Source organism: Trichosurus vulpecula, chromosome 9 (assembly GCF_011100635.1).
Source record: "Trichosurus vulpecula isolate mTriVul1 chromosome 9, mTriVul1.pri, whole genome shotgun sequence".
NCBI lineage: Eukaryota > Metazoa > Chordata > Mammalia > Diprotodontia > Phalangeridae > Trichosurus > Trichosurus vulpecula.
In genome coordinates, this window is record NC_050581.1 from 154915032 (window position 1) to 154934243 (window position 19212).

The 19212-nt window shown below is 43.5% G+C and overlaps 1 protein-coding gene across 2 annotated transcripts in view; it reads left to right on the forward strand.

Moving 5' to 3' along the window:
• The window catches only part of SRGAP3 (SLIT-ROBO Rho GTPase activating protein 3), a 274924-nt gene that overhangs the window by 214440 nt on the left and 41272 nt on the right, over positions 1–19212 (forward strand). Inside the window, exons 11-14 of one of the 2 annotated variants that reach the window (XM_036737985.1) lie at positions 6492–6519; positions 10249–10335; positions 17709–17739; positions 19149–19209. In XM_036737985.1, the coding sequence (XP_036593880.1) occupies positions 6492–6519; positions 10249–10335; positions 17709–17739; positions 19149–19209 (207 nt within the window). Of the gene's footprint in view, positions 1–6491; positions 6520–10248; positions 10336–13053; positions 13157–17708; positions 17740–19148; positions 19210–19212 lie in introns of both variants that reach the window. The other variant, XM_036737984.1, reaches the window with a different exon arrangement.

Genomic DNA, 19212 nt, shown 5'->3' on the forward strand with positions numbered 1-19212 from the left:
GGAAAAAATGCATATTTTGAAATATTTGGAATATTAACAGACCTTAGCCTCCTTGACTTCTTTTTCTGGGGTCTGCTAAAGGAGAAGGTGTACTCAGTGAAAATCAGAGAAGCAACACACTTGATTGAACGCATAAAGAGTGAATGTGCTAAAATTGACAGCAATGTGGAGTTATTGCATCGAGTTCATGTGAATCTTGCAAAGTGCATCAACCTTTGCATCACAAATAATGGAAATCATATTGAAGATGTTTTTTGTTGATATTCCAATTAAATAAAATGCTGTTGAAAATTTCATTCACTTGGTTTCTTGAAAATATGCATTTTTGCCTGTGTCCAGACTTTAGGGACATTCTGTATAGCAGGGTCTTACTCTGTGTTGTGGCTTTCAACCATAGTCTGAGCATTTACTCCAGGACTCTTAGGGCAAGTGCGAAATTGACTCAGTTTGGCTTGGGGCTTTGTGTGATGATTTAGCTATCCTCCGAGTCCCTCACTCATTTTGGGGAACAGTAAAACACCTACTCAACAACATCCTGACAGTCCCTCGGGTTTACAACCTCAGAATCATTTTTGTTTCTTCCATCGTGAAAGACAGCATGGCATAGCAGACTGGGTGCTATTCTTGGAGTCAGGAGGATCTGAATTCAAATCCTACCTTGGGCACTTCCTAGTTGTATGACCCTGGGCAAGTCTCTTAACCACTTCATGCATCAGGTTCCTCATCTGCAAAATAGGGCATTGGTCTCAATAGTCTCTAAAATACCTTCCAGCTCCAAATCTGTGATCTCCTCCCCAGAACATATAACATTGATTCTACCTCCACATCTGTCTCCTTTTCTCCATGAAAACCCTCCCCTACCCTAATTCAGTCCCTCATTACCTCTTGCTTGGACTCTTGTAATGACTGGTATGCCTGCTTCTAGTCTCTTCCATCTCCAGCCCATCCTCCACACTCTGCCAAATTTATGTTATTAAGACGCAGATGCCTACCCTAAAGTCTTCAGTGGCTCCCTATTCCCTTTAGGATAAACTGCAAAGCTCTGGGGAACCTGGCATTTAAAGCCCTCCCCATTTGGCTCTCAAGTCTTTTTCCAGCCTTTTCCCCAATGTACACCATGTTCCAGCCACACTGATCTTCTGGCTGTCCCCTGAACTTGATGACCACATGAGACATCCCCTGTGTCAGGACTTCATGCCCTCCTCACCTCTGACCCTTAGAATCTCTGGCTTCTCGAAAGGCTTAGGTCAAGCTCCACCTTTCCCGCTTTGCTCCTGGCTTCCCAGTCTTCCCTCAAGACCCCTCTCTGATCCCACCTTCTGCAGGAGGCCTTTCTGCCTAGCCTCCTCCTCCACTGCCATTGCTAGGGCTTTCCCTCTGAGATGACTTTGGATTTAGCTGTTTGTTTATATCTTTTAAATACATAATGATTGGTCTGTCATTTTCCTCATTAGAATGTGAGCTGCTTGAAGGCAAGCAATGTGTTCTTGCCTTTCTTTGTCTCACCAGGCCTCAGCACAGTGCCTGGCACATAGTAAGTACTTAATAAAATGCTTAGGGGGTGGCTAAGTGGTACAGTGGATAGAGTGCTGGTCCTGGAGTCAGGAACTCATCTTCCTGAATTCAAATCTCAGATACTTTCTAGCTGTGTGACCCTGGGCAAGTCACTTAGCCCTGTTTGCCTCAAATTCCTTGTTCATAAAATGAGCTAGAGAAGGAAATGGCGAACCACTCTAGTATCTTTGCCAAGAAAACTCCAAAGGAGTCATGAAGAGTCAGACACAACTGAAAATGACTGAACAATAACAACCTCCACAGGGCTGGAGATAGGAGTGCCTTTTGTCTTTCCAAACTCCATTTCTTTATCTTCTTTGCTGTGCAGAAAGTTGTCCAGCCCCTCTCCCGCATCACTTTGCTATCATGCCCTATCTTAGCCACCCAGTTTTGATAGAGAAAGTAAAGAACTTCTTACGCTACACTTTTTGAATTTCTATACCTGACATCTTGGACTTGGACCATACGTAGGGCTTGTTTCCGTACCCAGGAAGTCCTAGGACATCACTGTCAAAGAGACTTATTTAGTAATGACCTTCCAGCTGTGACTAAAGTCTGTCACTTTCCACTTCCAACCTGTTTTTTCTCTCATTCCCTTTGATTGCTTCCCCTTCCATGAGAGTGCTCCACAGTTCCAGGGACCCTGACATCTCCTGGCTCTTTTCTGCTCTGCCTAATCCCCGCTCCCTGTTATTTCAGGGTCCTAGTATTTGAGTGTGGGCATGGGCGGAGAGGTCCATAGTGATTATTTCCCAAGGTCTGAGAGACCTTGCTCTGAGAGACACTTGGCTAGCTTCTAGCTCCTCCCTACATGACCCTAGACAAGTCATTCTAACTTTTATGGGCCTCATCTGCAAAGTGAGGGAGATTGATTCTGCTCCTTCCTGATGCCCATGAGTAAGATGAGATAATCGACAGAGCAGATGGATTCTGAATTTTTAGGGAAAGATGCTGTGGAAAGCCAGGAAATTGGAAAAACCTCTGACTCATCTCCTTTTTGTTCTGGTCGGGGCTCCAGTTAACTCAAATCCTCTGTTGATTATCTCTGATTTATCTTGTGTAGATCTTGTTTGTATAAAGTTGTTTGCATGTTTTGTCCTCTGTTAGACTGAGGGATAGGCTGTCTTTTGCCTTTCCTTGAAATCTCAGAGCTTAGCACAATATGTGACACTTTGTGGGTTCTTAGTAAATGCTTGTTGACCGACCCTCCTTGGGATATTGGTCCCCATTCCTTGATATTCACCCTGGTAGCCTTTTTGGTTGTTTTTTCTGCCTCTGCCAGGCACCTTTGGTGGGCTTCTGGAAGAATGCTGGGATTCTGGATGTTTAAAAATGCTGTAGGAAGAAGAAAGAGAAGGAAGAATGAATGAATGAATGCATGAATGAACAAACTAATGAATGAATGAATGAATGAATGAATGGATATGCACTGTGCTAAGCCCAGGTGATAGAAGTACAAAGCAAAGGCACCTCCTGGCCTCAAGGAGGGAGGCTACAGGGAGTGGTAGCCAGGTAGAGGCATTTTGGTCCAGGTAGTGAGATGGTGCATAAAGCCATAGGGGAGTGAGTTAATTAACACACTCCATCTAGGAACAATCCTGAATTTAAATCTGGTTTCAGACACTTAGTAGCTCCGTGACCCTGGGTGAGTCACTTAGCCCTGTTTGCCTCAGTTTCCTCATCTATAAAATGAGCTGGAGAAGAAAATGGCAAACCACTCCAGTATCTATGCCAAGAAAACCTCAAATGGGGTACAAAGAGTTGGACATGACTGAAAAACGACTGACCAACAAGTCCAGGAACACTAAGAGATATTATTTGGCCATGTTTCTTAGTTGGAAGATGAGAGGGGAAAAGGGAGTGAATAGGGTAGAGAGCAGTGTCCAGATGGTTGACTTCTTGGGCGAGGAGGCTGTGTAGAAGGTGGCCAGAGCGGGGGAGTGGAGTGAAGTAAGACTTCAGCTTTCTGGAAATAGTGCTCTTGGAGAGGCTGTCCCCAGTCAGGAGGGGGGCAGGGCTGAGGATGAGGTGGGTGTGGGATGTTAGGAGTAGAGTGGAAATTCCTCCAGGGGATGTACTCTGAAGCAGAAGGCTAGAAGAAACCGTGGGGGAGGTGGCTAGAGAGAAGGGAGCCCCTTAGAGAGCCATCCAGGAGGTTCTTGCAAATGCCAGAGCAGGATTGGATGTTTATTTGTCATGGCAACCAGCACCTTCCTTCCAAGGCTCCAGGAAGGAGGAAATCCCACTGTGGCTTTTGCAAATGGTAGCGTAAGAAGAAAGGTCGTTTTGTTTTCATTAAAGTCCTAATCCTTAGCCTGGCATTCAGGGTCCTCCACAGATGGGCTTCAGGTTACCTTTTCCAACCTTCTCACATTAAGCTTCAAAACAAGTTGGACTGTTTACCATTCACCAGGCACATTCTTAACATCTTCCATCCCCATGCCTTGTTCATTAGTCAATCATTCAACAAATATCTATTAAGGACCTACTATGTGTCATGTGCTATGCTAGAAACTGTGGGTGTAAGTACAAGCAATGGGACAATCCGTACTCATCAGAAGCTTACATCTAATGGAGGAGACGATAAATACCTATAAAGCATATAATGCATAATTATAGAGCCAGTGAGTACAAGTAAGTCGGTCCTCAAGCATGTATTAGGCACTTAGCACAGTGCCTGGTACCTAGTAGGCACTATATAAATGTTAGCTATTATTTTCATCATCATTGTTTCATCTGCTACGTGCTAGGCACCGTATTAAGTGCTGGAAATACAAAGAGAGGCAAAAACCCAGTTCCTGCCCTCAAGGAGCTCCCATTCCATAACTGAGGCCTTGCCAAGGGCTTGGGGTGTTGGGGTGCCCCTGCTCTCTGCTGCTACTCTGGGTGGGCAATCTGTAAGAGCGGCTGATTGCTGGGCTATGGCTCGCTTGAATCCAAGTTTTCTATGCCAGCACACAGTTCTTCCATTTGCACTGGGGTTGGTGAATTATGGATAGATCCTTAGTCAGAGATTGAGAGCTGTCCCTTCCCACCTTGGGTCCACCTTGGATCCACCATTAATGCCTCCGCCATTGTTGAGCCTTCAGGACATATGAACCGGTGTTACTTTTCATTGCAGGGCCCCAAACAAAACTTTGCAAAAACCCCTTGTGAATAGAACCCCCTCCCCAGGACCACCCCTCAGGTGGGATGGAGACTCCCACTGAGCTTGGCACCATTCTCTGTGGAGTTTCTTCTCCTTTTTGGTAGGGTCCCATCCTCGATCTGCTGAGCTTTGGGCCTTTTTGATGTCACTAACTTCAGCCCCCTTTTGCCTCTAGGGCAGAGGTGTCAAACATGAACCCCTTGGCCACGTGCAGCCTAAAACACTCCTGAGTGTACCAGAACTAGATTAACTAAGTCAATATGTGGCCCACAGGGATCCTTGTGTATGAATTAGTGGCCCCTGTTTCTGTTTGAGTTTGGCAGCACTGCTCTGGAATACCCAGGATCTTTGTTGTTCGGCCAGCCTACCCATGGACAGAATCTTTTCTTGCTTCTTCACACCCAGCTCCCTTCCCCTATCCCATCATGCCTCAAATCACATTCCTTTACCAAGTGCCCTGGAAAGGAGATAGAGGCTCTTTTGGTGGATCCTCAGGGACTACTTGGGTGAGATCTGAGCCTGTACTAGAGTTTGAAACACTTTGTCATGGGACCATTGCTTATTTCGTTGGGAAAGCTGGGTTGGGCTATTGTGGAGCTAGATGCTCTTGGAAGGTCATCCATGAAATAGGAGGACAAGCTCTGCTTCTCTCAATCCTAAGAGCTATAGGCCATCCCTGGGCTTCAGTAAGTTAGGGCCGACATCTTGGACCTTTTGTTTTGGGGGTCTAGTATTGTAGTGGCGACCAGGAGGCTGGAGCTTCTTAAGACACAGGTCTACTAAAAAGACCATAGCAAAGGGAAGGATCTGAGCCTTCCTTTTTTTTCCAAATACAGCTCTTGGGCTGTCATTCTGAGAGTTCTCTTTCATTTTAAGTCACCATTATTTTACTTTGAAATTTGGAGGCAGTGTGGTACCCACAAGGGACGGCCACCCCCCCCCCCCCCCCCCCCGTTCCCAGAACTCATTTGGATAGAGTGATGGATTTGGAATCAAAGGACCTGGATTTGAGTTCTGTGCTACTTGCTACCTGTATGACCTTGGGCAAGTCATTTAACTCCCCCTGTGCCTCACTTTCCACATCTAAAATAAGGAAGTTGGACTAGATAACCTCTAAGGTCTCTTCCAGCTCAGAGTCTACGGTCTCATGATCCTTGACCTCATAAATATGGGTATTCTTCCATGGAACAGATCATAGCCCATCTACCCCTTCTTGTTCTGTTTAATTCTTGTCTCTGACTCACCATAAATCCTGATTAAAGAACCAACCCAATGACCTAGAGGTCTTGTGCTGGTTTTTTGACCCTTTTGTGCATTCTGCTTCAGCACTTGGCTGTCCACCCATCATCTCCCACTATAGCCTGAATCCAAATGCTGGAAGGAAGGTACCAATCAATCAACATACATTTAGTAAGCACTTACTGTCTACCAGGCAGTGTGATTTGCCTTATCCAGAAACCCATCAGGGCTGGCCCTGAACTGTCAGTCTCCTAGCACTATTCTTTCTTATTGGTACCATTGTGGCCCCTTGATTCTAAGATGCCTAGACCTTTTAATGGCCTGTCTGTGGGCCAGGTATATCAGTAACGGGAAACAGAGCAACAAGCCTGTCCCTTGAAACAAGCAGCAGGTGCCTTCGGATGCATTCATTTTCCTGTTTGTCACAATCAGTTGACTTCTGGCGTAAAAACCTGGATTTGGGGTTTTTTTGGTCTTGTTTTTAAAAGATAAATGTGCCATCTCTGGATGAGAAAACCACCTGAAAATTCACATATAGTTTTCTTCCTAGGTGAAAGAGCAGAGTGTGGCACCACAAGGTAAGAGCCCCAGGACTTTGTTTTTTAACCTACTTGGTTGGGGGGAGGGAGGAGAGGCTGCCTGTTTCTTTCCTGTGCCCATTGGGATCTAAGGTAGGCCATGGTCCCAGGCTTCAGTGCATGGTTCCTACTGGATGAAGATATGTTGAGTTGGGTATCAGAACAGGGAATATGATGGAGAAGAGATTAAATACACCGTGATATTCCTGATGTCCCCTTACTCAGGGGGCAATGATATGAGAATATTCATAAGATTTGACAAACCCTTTGTTGTAGCTGCAGTATCATTTCTAGCCAACTGCTTCCTAAATACCTGGTAGCACTATGAACTACAGGCCCGGGATGCGGATACTGAGATGGGTTGTATCTGAGGGAGCTAGGTTACATTTGGGCAGCCTTTCACTACATTGTATGAGATAATGATTTATTTGTCACTGAGGTCCTGACTCTCATCTACATGCCTGGATTCTCGAAGACCTTCAGGTGATTGTGTTCTACTCAAGGCTTGTTGAGTTACTGTTGGTCAGTCAGGACCAATTATGGCACAACCATGATTTGACTGTATCAGAACACTATGCAATGTGTCCATGCCCTGGATAGGCACTAAGTGTTTGCTATTGATTACCGAGACTTTAGATTTTGTACCCTTGCCCACATAAGTCTCCGTGTCTACCCATTATTCCTAGCCCTCATTTTCCAGCCTGTTATCTCAAGAGAAACAGCTGACATTAACTGAGCAAGTAGGCAATCTCAGATACTGCCATTCCCCCTTTTTTTGGTTGTTCTTTGAAAAAAAAAAGCCAAATGCTGACCCTTAACCCTCCCCACCCCTATAAAACTTTATTCTTCAGGCCCCTCTCTCAAGTGCCCACCTGCCCTATGATTTTTTGGCCAATCATGGACCACTATTGACAGGTGGTCATCCTTTTAGAGCAGTCAGTGGTCCTGGTCTCCTGGGTTTTCTGTTGTCTTCTCTTTGGTAGAGAAGCCTTTTTATTGTACGTGTTTATAGGCTAGAGAGGAATCCACAGGAGCTGAAGCCAATAAAAGAGCTAGTACTTTTGATGTGGGGCTAAACGGTGAACAAAGAACAGAAACAGGTGGGGTGCCTGGGAATGCAAGGGCATCATGCAGCTAAGATCATTGTCAGCCTTCAATAGTGTGCTGCCATGAGATGTCTCCAAATTAAACAGATGCTTCAAAGCTGTTAGATATTTAGGAGGAAAAAGCATTTTGAGAATCCAGCGAATACAACAAATTCCGCTAGACAAGACCAGGACATCAAGGTTGATTTTCTCCAGGCCCTGTTGGCCTCTGGACTCTTCAGATCTTCTCCAGGAGCTCTTTCCATGGCAGCTATACCCATGCATCAGGAGTGTTTTCTTTCATGGTCCACCCTGGTGTGAGAGGGTAGCAAAGGTACTGGCTGCCAGGCTTCCTTTTTACCCTCACTTACTGCCCTCCATCTCTCCCCAGAGACATGAATATATCAATGGTAGATTCTGTCTCCAGAAGCTTGACCAAGTGATCTTACATTCTGTGAATTCAGACATTGTCCCATGGAGAGAAATGGAAACCTTCTAAACAGCTTGATGGATATTGACCTGGAAAGGGATCTGGAACATGGGGAAGGTTGAGCTGAACAATCTTCCTTTTGTTGGGGGATCCAGGCAGGAAAATCAGGAGTCCTCTTTAGGACAAACCCAGGCAGGTTCTATCTCTGGTCACAGTAGCTTGGAAACATTAGGATGACTTTTAGCTCAAGACTGTGGGCCTCTTAGCTTATGTAGGTCAGTGAGTGTGCAAACAGCTTTCTAAGAACACTTTAAAGCCCATTAATTGTTTCTTGACAATCCCACTTTGGCAAAAGAGCATATTCCCCCTCTCCGCAGCACTAAAGACTACATTTCCCAGCAAAGTTTGTAAAGAGCAAAAAAGATGAAAGCTTCTATCACCCCTTAATTGCTGGAGCTCAGTGGGCATATGACTTTGTTCCACGCAGCAAAGTTCAGTAAAGGGTATCTGCTGCTAGACCTGTGGATTGGTCCCAAGGGGGTTTGCCTTATAACCTTATAAATTGTTGTTTTTGCTGTTGCTTTTCCACTGGAGGTCCAAAGGGCTTCACTTCCAAAATCATCTCCAGGCTAGGTCTGGTAGTCATTTTAACCCATGTGTAGAAACTAGTCAGTTTACAAAGATACCAGACTAGTTACAGTTGGTAATCTGTCCATCAATTAATAAATATTTATTAAGCTCCTATTATGTGGGAGGCATTGTAATAAGCACTGGGGCTACAGAAAGAGGCAAAAGACAGTCCCTACCCTCTAGGAGCTTACCATCTAATGGTAGATGGGAAGTTGCTAAAATGAAAAAGACAAAACAAAACAAAAACCAATTTTTATTTGAGTTTTCAAAAAGTTAATTTAAAATCACTTTTAGAAACCTTGTGTTTGAAACTACTAAATAATGGGAAAGAAATCCTATCTTTAGTGAGTTGATGGTTAATTTAAAGTATAGAACAATGAATGAATTAATAAGTATCCCTTTCTAGGTCCAAATCCAGGTTTCACTTGTTTTGACCTCACTATTTTTTTACCTTTTTTTTTTTTTTAAACAAAGATCCTCCTGAGGTCTTATACCAGGGGCTGTGACCTTGATCTTTAAATTCTAAGGCTAATGCTTATTCTGTTACGCAGTACAGCTTCCCAATATAGATGGAGGGCCCTGTGGAGATAGGTCACTTTGTCTGGTGCACAGGGTTTGGAGAAAATAGGGAGTGGGAGATGAGACGGGAAAAAGTGGCTGTTGCCCTCACTGTTTTTCAACTCCATATATGTGTTTTAAAAATTCACTTTTTTAAAACGCCCAGAATCCAACTTTTCTCTAAGCTTGGACTTCTTTCTTCAAACAAGCTTGAGTAATGGTTGCTATTGATGAGAGTCTGGGAAGGTCTCCGCTGCTATTTTACAAGCAGATTTGTGTCTTTGCAAAGAGATGAGCTTCTGTGCAGAGACCATGACATGCACAGGATTGCCCCCAAAGTCTTGATTTCGGTTGCCCAAGGCATGAACTTCTTCCCTGGTGCTGGAGTCAGATTACATTCTCCAAACTAAAATCTGGCAACTATTGTCCAGGCTGGTTTTCCTGGATCTTTGATTGGCAAAATCATGTGAGGATTCTTGACCAGTTTTGAAGACTATGTTTAACGTGCTCATCTCCATGAACTGTTGTGTCTCTCCAGTGGTACTGGATCATCCTTTCCACTTTGAAAGGGGGTGGAGGGCATTTCTCTAGGGTTCTACTGTCATCCCGTAGAGAAACTGTGGGCCAGGCTTTATCTTATAATTTGTGTTAAGTTGGTCCAACTTGAGACTGAAAGGGCACATTACTTCCTGGTTTCTCTTTTTTCTTCTCTGTCTGTGGTACTCTCCCTCTACTCTGTCTCTCTCTCTCTCTTCTCCCCTCTTTTTCTCTTCCTCTATCTCACCTTCTTTCTCTCTTCCTTACCTTCTACTCCTCTTCCTCCCCTCCCTCCCCCTTCTCTCTCTCCTCCTCTGTTCCCTCTCTCCTTTTTGTCCTCCCACCTCCTTCTCTTCTTCTTTTTTTACTTTTGCTTCTTCTTCCTCTCTGGGTATCTCTCTCTCTTCCTCCTCCTCCTCCTCCTCGTATCTCTCCGTCTCTCTCTCTTTGTCCCTCTCTCTCTCTTTCTCTCTTTCTGCCACTGACCAGCAGAAGAGATGGAAGACTTAGGTTGCCTCACTTTCCCTGGCTGAGCCCTTCCTCTGCTCCCCACCTTGTGTCCCATCCAGCACTTCAGTAAGTCTGCACCAATTTAATGTTGTATAAAGTTGGGACCCCTACGTTTCCTTGTCGGAAATTCCACTTCAGAGGCCTCCTTCCAAAGCACCTTGACAAGAAATCAATGGGTTTGCTTTTAACTGATCCTTAGCTTTCTTTCCAGGGGTGGACAGCACAAGTGGAATTGTCTCTTACCTCTTTCCTTTGCCATGTGTCTAGGCTCCAAAGGACTGAGACTGTGTTTTGGTTTTTTTTTGAGAGGAGGCCTCCAGGCAAACACCCTAGATTTTTTTTTTATCCTTATATATCCAGCCTGTGCATCAAAAAGGATATGGTTATACTGGCCCTGAGCTTTCATGGAGGTCTCCTCCATTCCACTGGAATAGTGCATGACAAAACCATTTTCAGAATTCTGTGTGCCCCCAACTCTCCCCGCCCCGGATTCAAATTTCAGAGACCTGAATACATTACCATTTACCATTACCACTACCTAACTTATGTGAACGTGGGCACCATTTTGAGCCTCAACTACTTCCCCATCTATAGGATGGGCATAATAGTCTCTGCCTCCCTCACAGGGTTGTTGTGAGGATAACACTAAATTATTGTTGTGTAAATCCCTTGAAAAAATTAGAATACCCTTCCCTCCATCGCTCTCTCTCCCCTACTCCCACCCCCACCAATCCATTGCTTCAAACAAGGTAAACATGCTTGTTTTCTTCGAGTCTTACCCTCTTCCAGAGTTTGGAAGCCTGTGGCCTCATGCTGAATTTTGGGTATTTTCTTTTGGTCCTCATATTCAACCATACCAAGGCAGACTGATAGCCCCCAAAAGGCCACTTAAAAAAATAACATAGATGGACTTCTCTCACCAAGATACTGCAGATCGGTGTTGGGCTTGGAAGAATCTTGCCTCTTGTGTTCTTCTTCTCAACCGTTTTTAGTTATTTCTTTATACTTTTCCCTTGTAAAACCAACCCTTTCAGTCCTCGTTTTCGTAATGGTTGTAGTTAGTTGTTTTGGATGGCAGCTGTGTCTTCCCATGCATGTCCTGCCTGGGACCAGCAACATTTGCTCTTTGGTATCTGGGAGAGGATCAGATGGGTTTCTTAGATCTGCTGGGCATATTGGTACGGTAAGCCAACAAGTGCCCAGGCAGCAGGGAAGAGACCATACTTGTCTGTGGGCCTGTCCCATGACTGACCTGGCAGAAGCTCCAGTTTGCGTGTTTGACAATCTCTGCCAGCCCTAACTGTGTGAGCTTGGGCAAGTCACTTGAAATGGAAAGCGGGGTGGTATCCTTTCCAGTTCTATAATTCTATACTCCACCCCCAGAGAGGATCCCCAATATTGCTTCCAAATTTTTATTCAAGCCCCTAGACTGGCTTTGGACTTTGAACACCTAGATTCAGATCTCATTTCTGCCACATGTGACATATCTGCCTGTGTGACTTTGGTCAAGGCTCTAAATCTATCTAGGCATCAGTTTCCTCAGCTGTAAAATGAAATCTGGGCTCTTGGCCAATAGCATGGTGCAGGTAAAAGTCCTTAGTGAGGCCTGAGCCAGACTAAAATGTAATTTGAGAATATTTAATACAATACAACATAGATAATGTTAATTTGTGGCTTTCTAAGTCAGTCTGTGGCTTGCTGGCTTCATTCTTTTCTATTTGAGTTTGACACTGGACTAGCTTCCACCTCTAAGACTGTGACCCTTCTTCTTGGCTGGTGGGAACTTTTCCTAATCTCAAATAGATTATTCCAGGAAAATAGCCATGTTGAGTCAGGCCACCCTGGATAATAAAAGATGAGCAAATAGAAACCCACAGGTCTATGCATGTTAAGCAACCTTGGAAACGTGTACGGTGTCTGTGGCTGTTTCACTGTCTCTGGTGAATCGTGCTGGTGTTTTTTCTTATTTGGCTGCCCCAGTCTGTGGTAGAGTAGAGCTCAGGAAAAGGCAATTTCAACCAAAGCAAGACACTTTCAGCCCAGCTGACAGACCCTGGGGCCAGTGGCTAATGGACTGGAGTTAGATCTGGTCGTTTCTGGTTCAACTGCTAGTTCACTTTTTAAAAAAATCTCATTCAAGTGAGAGCCCCTCCCTAGACCTCCTCTTGTTTATCTGTAAAGTGGGGATAATAATTATCTGGTTCGTGGTGGGCCAGTGTGATAAGATTAATCCAGTGCACCTGAAATGCCAGGAGGCATTAGGAAGATAATTTTACTGGAATTGAACATTGAATCTCAGCCAAAACAATGGAAATTACCCTTTGTGGTCATCTTTGAAAGTCTCTTGCTTTCTCAGGCTCTCAGATTACATATCTCCTAATTTCTTCTCCATCTTGTCAGCTTTTCAGGATGGCAACCTCCTGATTGACATGGCAGTGGTCCTTGGGATGTGATGTTTTTATTTTCTTCCTATTGAATAGTGGTGATTTAGCATGTATTTCAGTTACATGCTTATGTTTCTTTAACAGTTTAATCCTAAAAACTGCTTAACGTGGTGGGTAACCAAGATCCATTGAAATATAGTCATATACTTCTGAAGGCTCACAGATGGAGTGCTGTAAACAGAAGCCCTGGGACTCAAGGACTGTGGTGGTGTATTCCTGTACCCCATCTCTACCCCTCACCCCGCCAGGCACCTCACTGGTCATGAGTTCTCAGAGCTTTTCCAGTTGCCTGTTTACATTGGCTGTTTTTGTTGATTTCTTTTGTTCCGTTTTCCCCTAGGCCCCCATGTCTTCCCCCTAAACCACAGAAAATGAGGAGACCTAGGCCTCTCTCAGTGTATAATCATAAACTCTTTAACGGCCGTATGGAAACGTTCATTAAGGTACTTGCTGGGGAACCTGAGGAGTTTGTGAATGCTCCAGATGTAATGGCAGCCTCCCTTCTCTTTCCTGTTCCTCATTCATCCTAATGGTTAAGCTTTTTCCTGCTACAGACTTAATCCATTGCCTGAGCCATGCCTTCTCTGTGTGGGGGCCTGGGTCTCAGTGAAGGTTTCCAATCCAAGCCATTGTGTCCTCTGAGTTCCTTCCCACAATCCTGTGCACCATTAGGGGTGGGGCAGGAATAAGATGGTAAAGGAGCCAAGGGCTCATAAAGGCAGAAAGTGAGTGACAACCCCCAATGGAACCTAAGTGGAAATGAAATGCTGGCACATGAATCTCAGTCAGCCATATCTTATCACTGCAGACAGCAGCCTTGGGTGTGGGGGATATAGTTAAAGGAACACCCCGATTCTACCTTCTCTCCTACTTCCCTACACTAAGAGGCCTGACTTACTGACAGAAGCAGAAAGAAATCCCTGAGGATCATCTACAAAAAAACTAATAAAAAAAAAAACTTGGCATGATACCAGAGGAAGAAAGCATGTTCTATATTTATTAGTTTCTCCTCTGAACAACCTCCCTCTTACAATTTATCCCTCTTGTCCTGCTCTTTTCCCCCACCAGAAGAGTTAGAGTCGGGAGTATACTCTTTGGAGTCACAGGTTATAAGGTTATAACTATTTTTACTACTGCTAATAATAATACACTTTCTTGTATGCCACACTTAAGGGTTTGCAAAATGCTTTATATATATATATATATATATATATATATATATACACACACACACACACACACACATCATCTCATGTAACACCCACTTAAAATAAAAAATAAATCCCACATATCTCCATTGAATTCACTTTCTCTTTTCCTGGCTGGAGTAACAGAAAGCTGTCCTAGTTGTAACACCTTGAGGTGGATGGCAAAGCCCTTTTGGGAAGACTCGCTGATGTTTAGCAGGTGGGGGAAGAGTGAGAGAGAAGAGAGTAGTTGAGGAAGAAAATCGTTATTCTCGGCATTACTTAAGGAGAAAAAAAAAATTTGCCCAGCTGGTTGGTTTGAGAGCCAAATCCTGTCTAGTTGACAGATACCATCTACAGAAAATGAAACACTTAGGTGTCTGGAGAAGCTGCTGTTTCCCGTAAGAGCTCTCAATCCTGCCTCAGTAAAATCCTGCCTCCTCCACGGCTGCAAGCTTTTCTCTTAGCAGGGATTTTGAAGGAGGGAGGAGTGGGCATCTGCTATAATGAGCAAATGTCGCCAACTTCAGCTGCCTTTCCTGGAGAGGGGGAGGGCGGCACAACATAGGGCTGTTGTGGGGTCGGTCAATAGGGTGTGGCCTTGGCCTAAAGTTAAGATAATGGTCCAAGGTTGTGAGGAAGATCACACCAACCAAACAGAATCCCAAGAGGTCTTTAGGTGGTAACCCTTACGTGCTTAGTGTTGGGAAAGAAGAAGTAGGTGTGAGTATTTTCAGGTGAAACTGATGTTTGAAAGTGACAAGAACTGGCAGAGGATGGGAGGGACTGTTCTACCATATGGGATGAATGTGCAAGGAGGTAATATATTATTATGGGAGGTTTTCCTAGAAATTAAGTATTCATTCTTCTGGATTAAGGAGAGACTTATTTTTGGTGAGGGAGGTATCATTCCTGGAAAAGATGGAACCCTGTTGTAGATTTAGTCCCTTTTCCTCCACCTGCTTTCTTTTATTTGCTCCCCCTCAACAAATAGTTTCTTTAAAGCTCTCCACCAGCATCTCCCATCTTAGATCTTTGTATTAATAAATCAGTTAATAAACATTTTTTGAGTTCCTACTATGTGTAGAAAATTCTGCTAGGTGTATAAAGATTGAAAGGAAATATAAGATCCCTACTTTCAAGAAGCTTATAACCTAACTGGGAGATAGACCATACACACATAAAAAGATAATAATGCAAGGCATTTTATCATTAGTATAAACAAAGTCTAGTGATAGTTGGAGGTAGAGAAGAGCAGGGAGGGCAGTGCAGATTGAAAAAAAATGGCATAGACAAAAGTGTGGAGATAGGATCTAGGTCTCAATGTATGTTGAGTTCTTTTAAAATGGCTCATCAGTTACCACCTATAGACAGTGAACTCTATGTTACCTGGTGATATTGAGGAATGGAATATTCTCTTTAATTGAATAATCTGGTTAACAGAGGTGTACAGCATTTGAAGAGCAGGCATTTCTTTAATTCACCTACTTATCCCCCACCTCCCCACATTCACGGGGTTGAGGGACTAGAAATTAAGCCTGCATCACAAGGTGTGGCTTATATAAAATAAGGTGACTGATATTCGAAGAATGGAGCAGATCCTGAACATCCAAATCAATGCTGTCCTTTTGAAATTTGTCAACTGAGGAAGCTCCAGGCTTATTCCAATGATACTGCCTTTGGTCCACATATTTCTGGAATTTCTCCTTGGTAATTCCCTTTTTAGCCTATTGCATGCTTTTTTCTAATATATCAAATGGTGACAAATATTTCTTCTTTGAAGGTGTATTTAATTTTTTGGAAATAATTCAGCACTATTTAGGGCCAAATCTGGTGACTAAGATGAGTAACCAAATTGTGATACCATTTGGGTTCCAAGACAAGGTGTGATGTTAACACTATAAGCTTCATGTTCTTGTTTAGCTAATAAAGTGGCTCCGAACACATTTTCCAAAAGGGAGTTCATACAATGTTTTGAGCAATGATGTCATCATTGGAATAAATATATAGACTCCCCGGGTAACAGCTTATAGAGTCTATAAAATGCTTGTTCAGTAATCAATTTCATTACTTAATAGTTGTACCTTATGTTTATTATGATTCAAAAGATTAAAATATAATAATAATGCACTTAACCCTAAAACTATTCTGAACATAATTTAATGACTCTATAATGATTCAGAAATCTCCCTGTAGGACTTTACACAAATAAAGAAGCTTCATTAATTTTGAAATGTCATATCCATGAAAAGTTATTTAGTATAGCATCAGCACAGGTAACTAATGATGCTGTTGGTATGAAGGAAAAGCAATTCCCTAGATAATAAGCATTGAGTAAACAGCAACCAAGTTTGTCATATCAAGTAATAAAACAGGTGTTTTCAGAATCCTATTTGTTATTTCAGACTGAGAAAAGTGTGACTCTGCTGTAGTGTTAGTATAGAAACTAGTTTTATAACAGGAAATCTAACTTTGCCAAAAAATTCCAGTATTTTGAGATTTTAAGACACTGCTACAAAAGGTCATTTTTTTTTTTTTGCCATGCTGTGTTTTTGTAACTAAGAACAAGCATGGATATAATAGCGGTGCCACTTAGTGGAGAATTCTAGTGGGTGAAACACTTGATGAATGAGTTTTTCAGCACACTAGCCCCATCTTCTTGAAAAGCTTCAATGAGATAGTTTTGTTCCCACTAACCTCCAGGGCCCAAGGTAAATCCCTAAGCATGCAGGGCCCTATCATCTATAAAACACATGTCATCAGACAGCAATAATAAAAACAAACGCTATACTTCTTTTCCTCTTATAGTTCAAAATTCATACAGACCAACTGTATGAAGGAGATGGAGGTATGTTGGATGAAGGTTCAAACAAAAAATCTGTCCAGTTGGCTTAAAGTCAGTCAGTAAATATTTGTTAAGTGCTTATCATATGCTAGACAGTGTGATAAGCACTGAGCTGGGTGGAATACAAGGAAAAACAAAAGCAGTCCCTGCCCTTAAGGAGATCCCATTCTAAAGGAGAAAATAAACATGAAAATAACTAGATATATACAATATGACCTACAGAGTAGGTGGAGTGTAATCTCTGAAATTGAAACACAAAAACTCCTCATAGTAAGGTGGCTTCACTTTTGCTGTCATGGAAAAAAACACTGTTTTCAAAGTTAGAAAACTTGGGCTTGAGTCCTAGCTCTGCTGCTCTGTTACCTTGTAAAAATCATTTGACCTCTTGTACCTCAGTTTCCTCACATGTAAAATGAGTGGGCAAGATCGGATGACACTTAAGGCCCCTTCTGTCTCTAAATTAACTATCTTGTGACTCCAGAGATGTCCAGTATACCCCGCTCCCTCAACCTCCATCAAGGCATATTTCACTCAAAGTGACATTGGAAGGGTAATTCATTTTATCAGGAGTAAGATTGATGTGTGAAGGAATCTCTTGGGAAGAACCATGTAGAGGTATGAGGATGACCTCCAGAAGGGCCCTAGTCCTGCCTTTGGATGAGACAAAGAGGTTCTGGGAATCCCCTTGGCCTGAAGCACCAGGTTGGGTGAGGGAAGGAGTCATGTTAGAAATTTCGTCTGAGGCATGTGGCGAGCGATAGGAGCCCCATTGGTCCCCAAGGCTCAGGGCTGGGGCGGGACCCACCTGGCCAGTCTCTCCTTAGGTCTCACTTTGACCTTTCTTGGCTGCCATCGCATCTGAGCTCTCACGTTCTCTGAAGGATATGCTTACTCTAACTGATCCCATTCTGGCGTAATCTTTTCTTTTTCTCCTGCTCTGCTGCTTTTGTTTTTGGTTATCAGAGGAAGAAGAAATGCCCGAGCCAGGAACCAGGTATTTACTAGACAGGCCTTTCATTCCTCTTGGTTTGAGGGGCATGGTTGGTATTTCCCCCTGTCCCAGATAATGTCTTCCAGAACAAAAACCACATTCCCTTTACCAGTTGGCCAATTGTCTCTTCCTCTCCACTTCCTCACTGAGAATCAATGAGGAAAGTATTACCTAGAAGGTTAGGGGGAAAAGTAAAGAACCCCAGCAAGCTGTCTCCCTGTCGAGAGGCATGCCATGTGGTCCACACTCATTTCCTTATTTTTTAAGGTAGCTAGTGGGTGTTTCATTTTTGGTTTAACATATTTACATGACTTGGAGCACGTCACTTCCCCTCTTCTCTGTACAATGAGGGAGTTGATCTGAAAGGTCCTTTTGACTCTAATATTATATAATTCTATAACTGACAGGATTTGGGAAGCTTTTTTGTTTTTTTCAAATCCTTTAGTAATGTTACAACTCATGGTCAACAACTAGCTGATGTCCCTTATTAGCCTGAGGGGATGGTTAATGTTGGATGTCAACTGAACCATGAAAAAAATCCATCTTTTACCCAGATTCTGAGGAATGAAAAATTTCACATAAAAGGTCAGTCTGGAAAGAGGAAATTGAAGACAGTCGTACCTCAGATGGACATTTTGAGGCCATGTGGTTCACCCTGAACATTCGTTGAACATTACTCAGGCAATGAACATTAGTTGTAGCATTTATTCCTTTCAGGAGAATGTCAGAGTGCTTAGATTATTTAAAAATAAGCTTCAGTGCCCCAGGCTTTCAGTGCCTGATGGGCCAGCTTTAAGTGGCCTTTGTCCCCAACCTGTGCTCTTTCTGAGCACAGGTCCCAATTGCAAGGTCCCAGAAGAAGAGTTGGGTTCCTATCCTTTTACTTCTGAGCCCCTGGAGCCTAGAGCCGGGATGGGGCAATTTGGGAGTGAGAGACTGTGAATCATCTCTACTCCAGAACATCTTTGGTTTACAAGCTTACTGCATCTCTGGAGTGTTGGAAGTCTCCCATCTCCTTTATCCCCTAGCTTTTCAGAGGAGTAGGACCCAAATCTACACCATTCTCCCATCCCCCACAAGCAGGGAGGGCTAGCCAACAGGAGTGCCCTGAGCACATCCTCTGTGAAGAGATGACTACAGCTGCAAGAACCATGGCTTCTCTCTCAGCTGGGTAACAAGGCAGAGCCTTTCTCCTGCACTAGAGTAGCCATGCCTTTTCCTGCATAATTGATCACTCCTGTCATTTCCAACCTGCTCATGAAGATGACAAGGTGGGGCAGTTCCTTGCTTAGCTTCTCACTAACTTGGGGGCGGGGCTCATCTTTCATCTGGAGCTCACATGTGTGCTTGAGATTACATCCAAATGTTTTACAAATCAAACCAAGTGAAAAAGGTCTTCATTCTTTCTTAAGGACTCAGGGCAGGCTATACCCCTGGTGGTGGAAAGCTGCATCCGCTATATCAATTTATACGGTA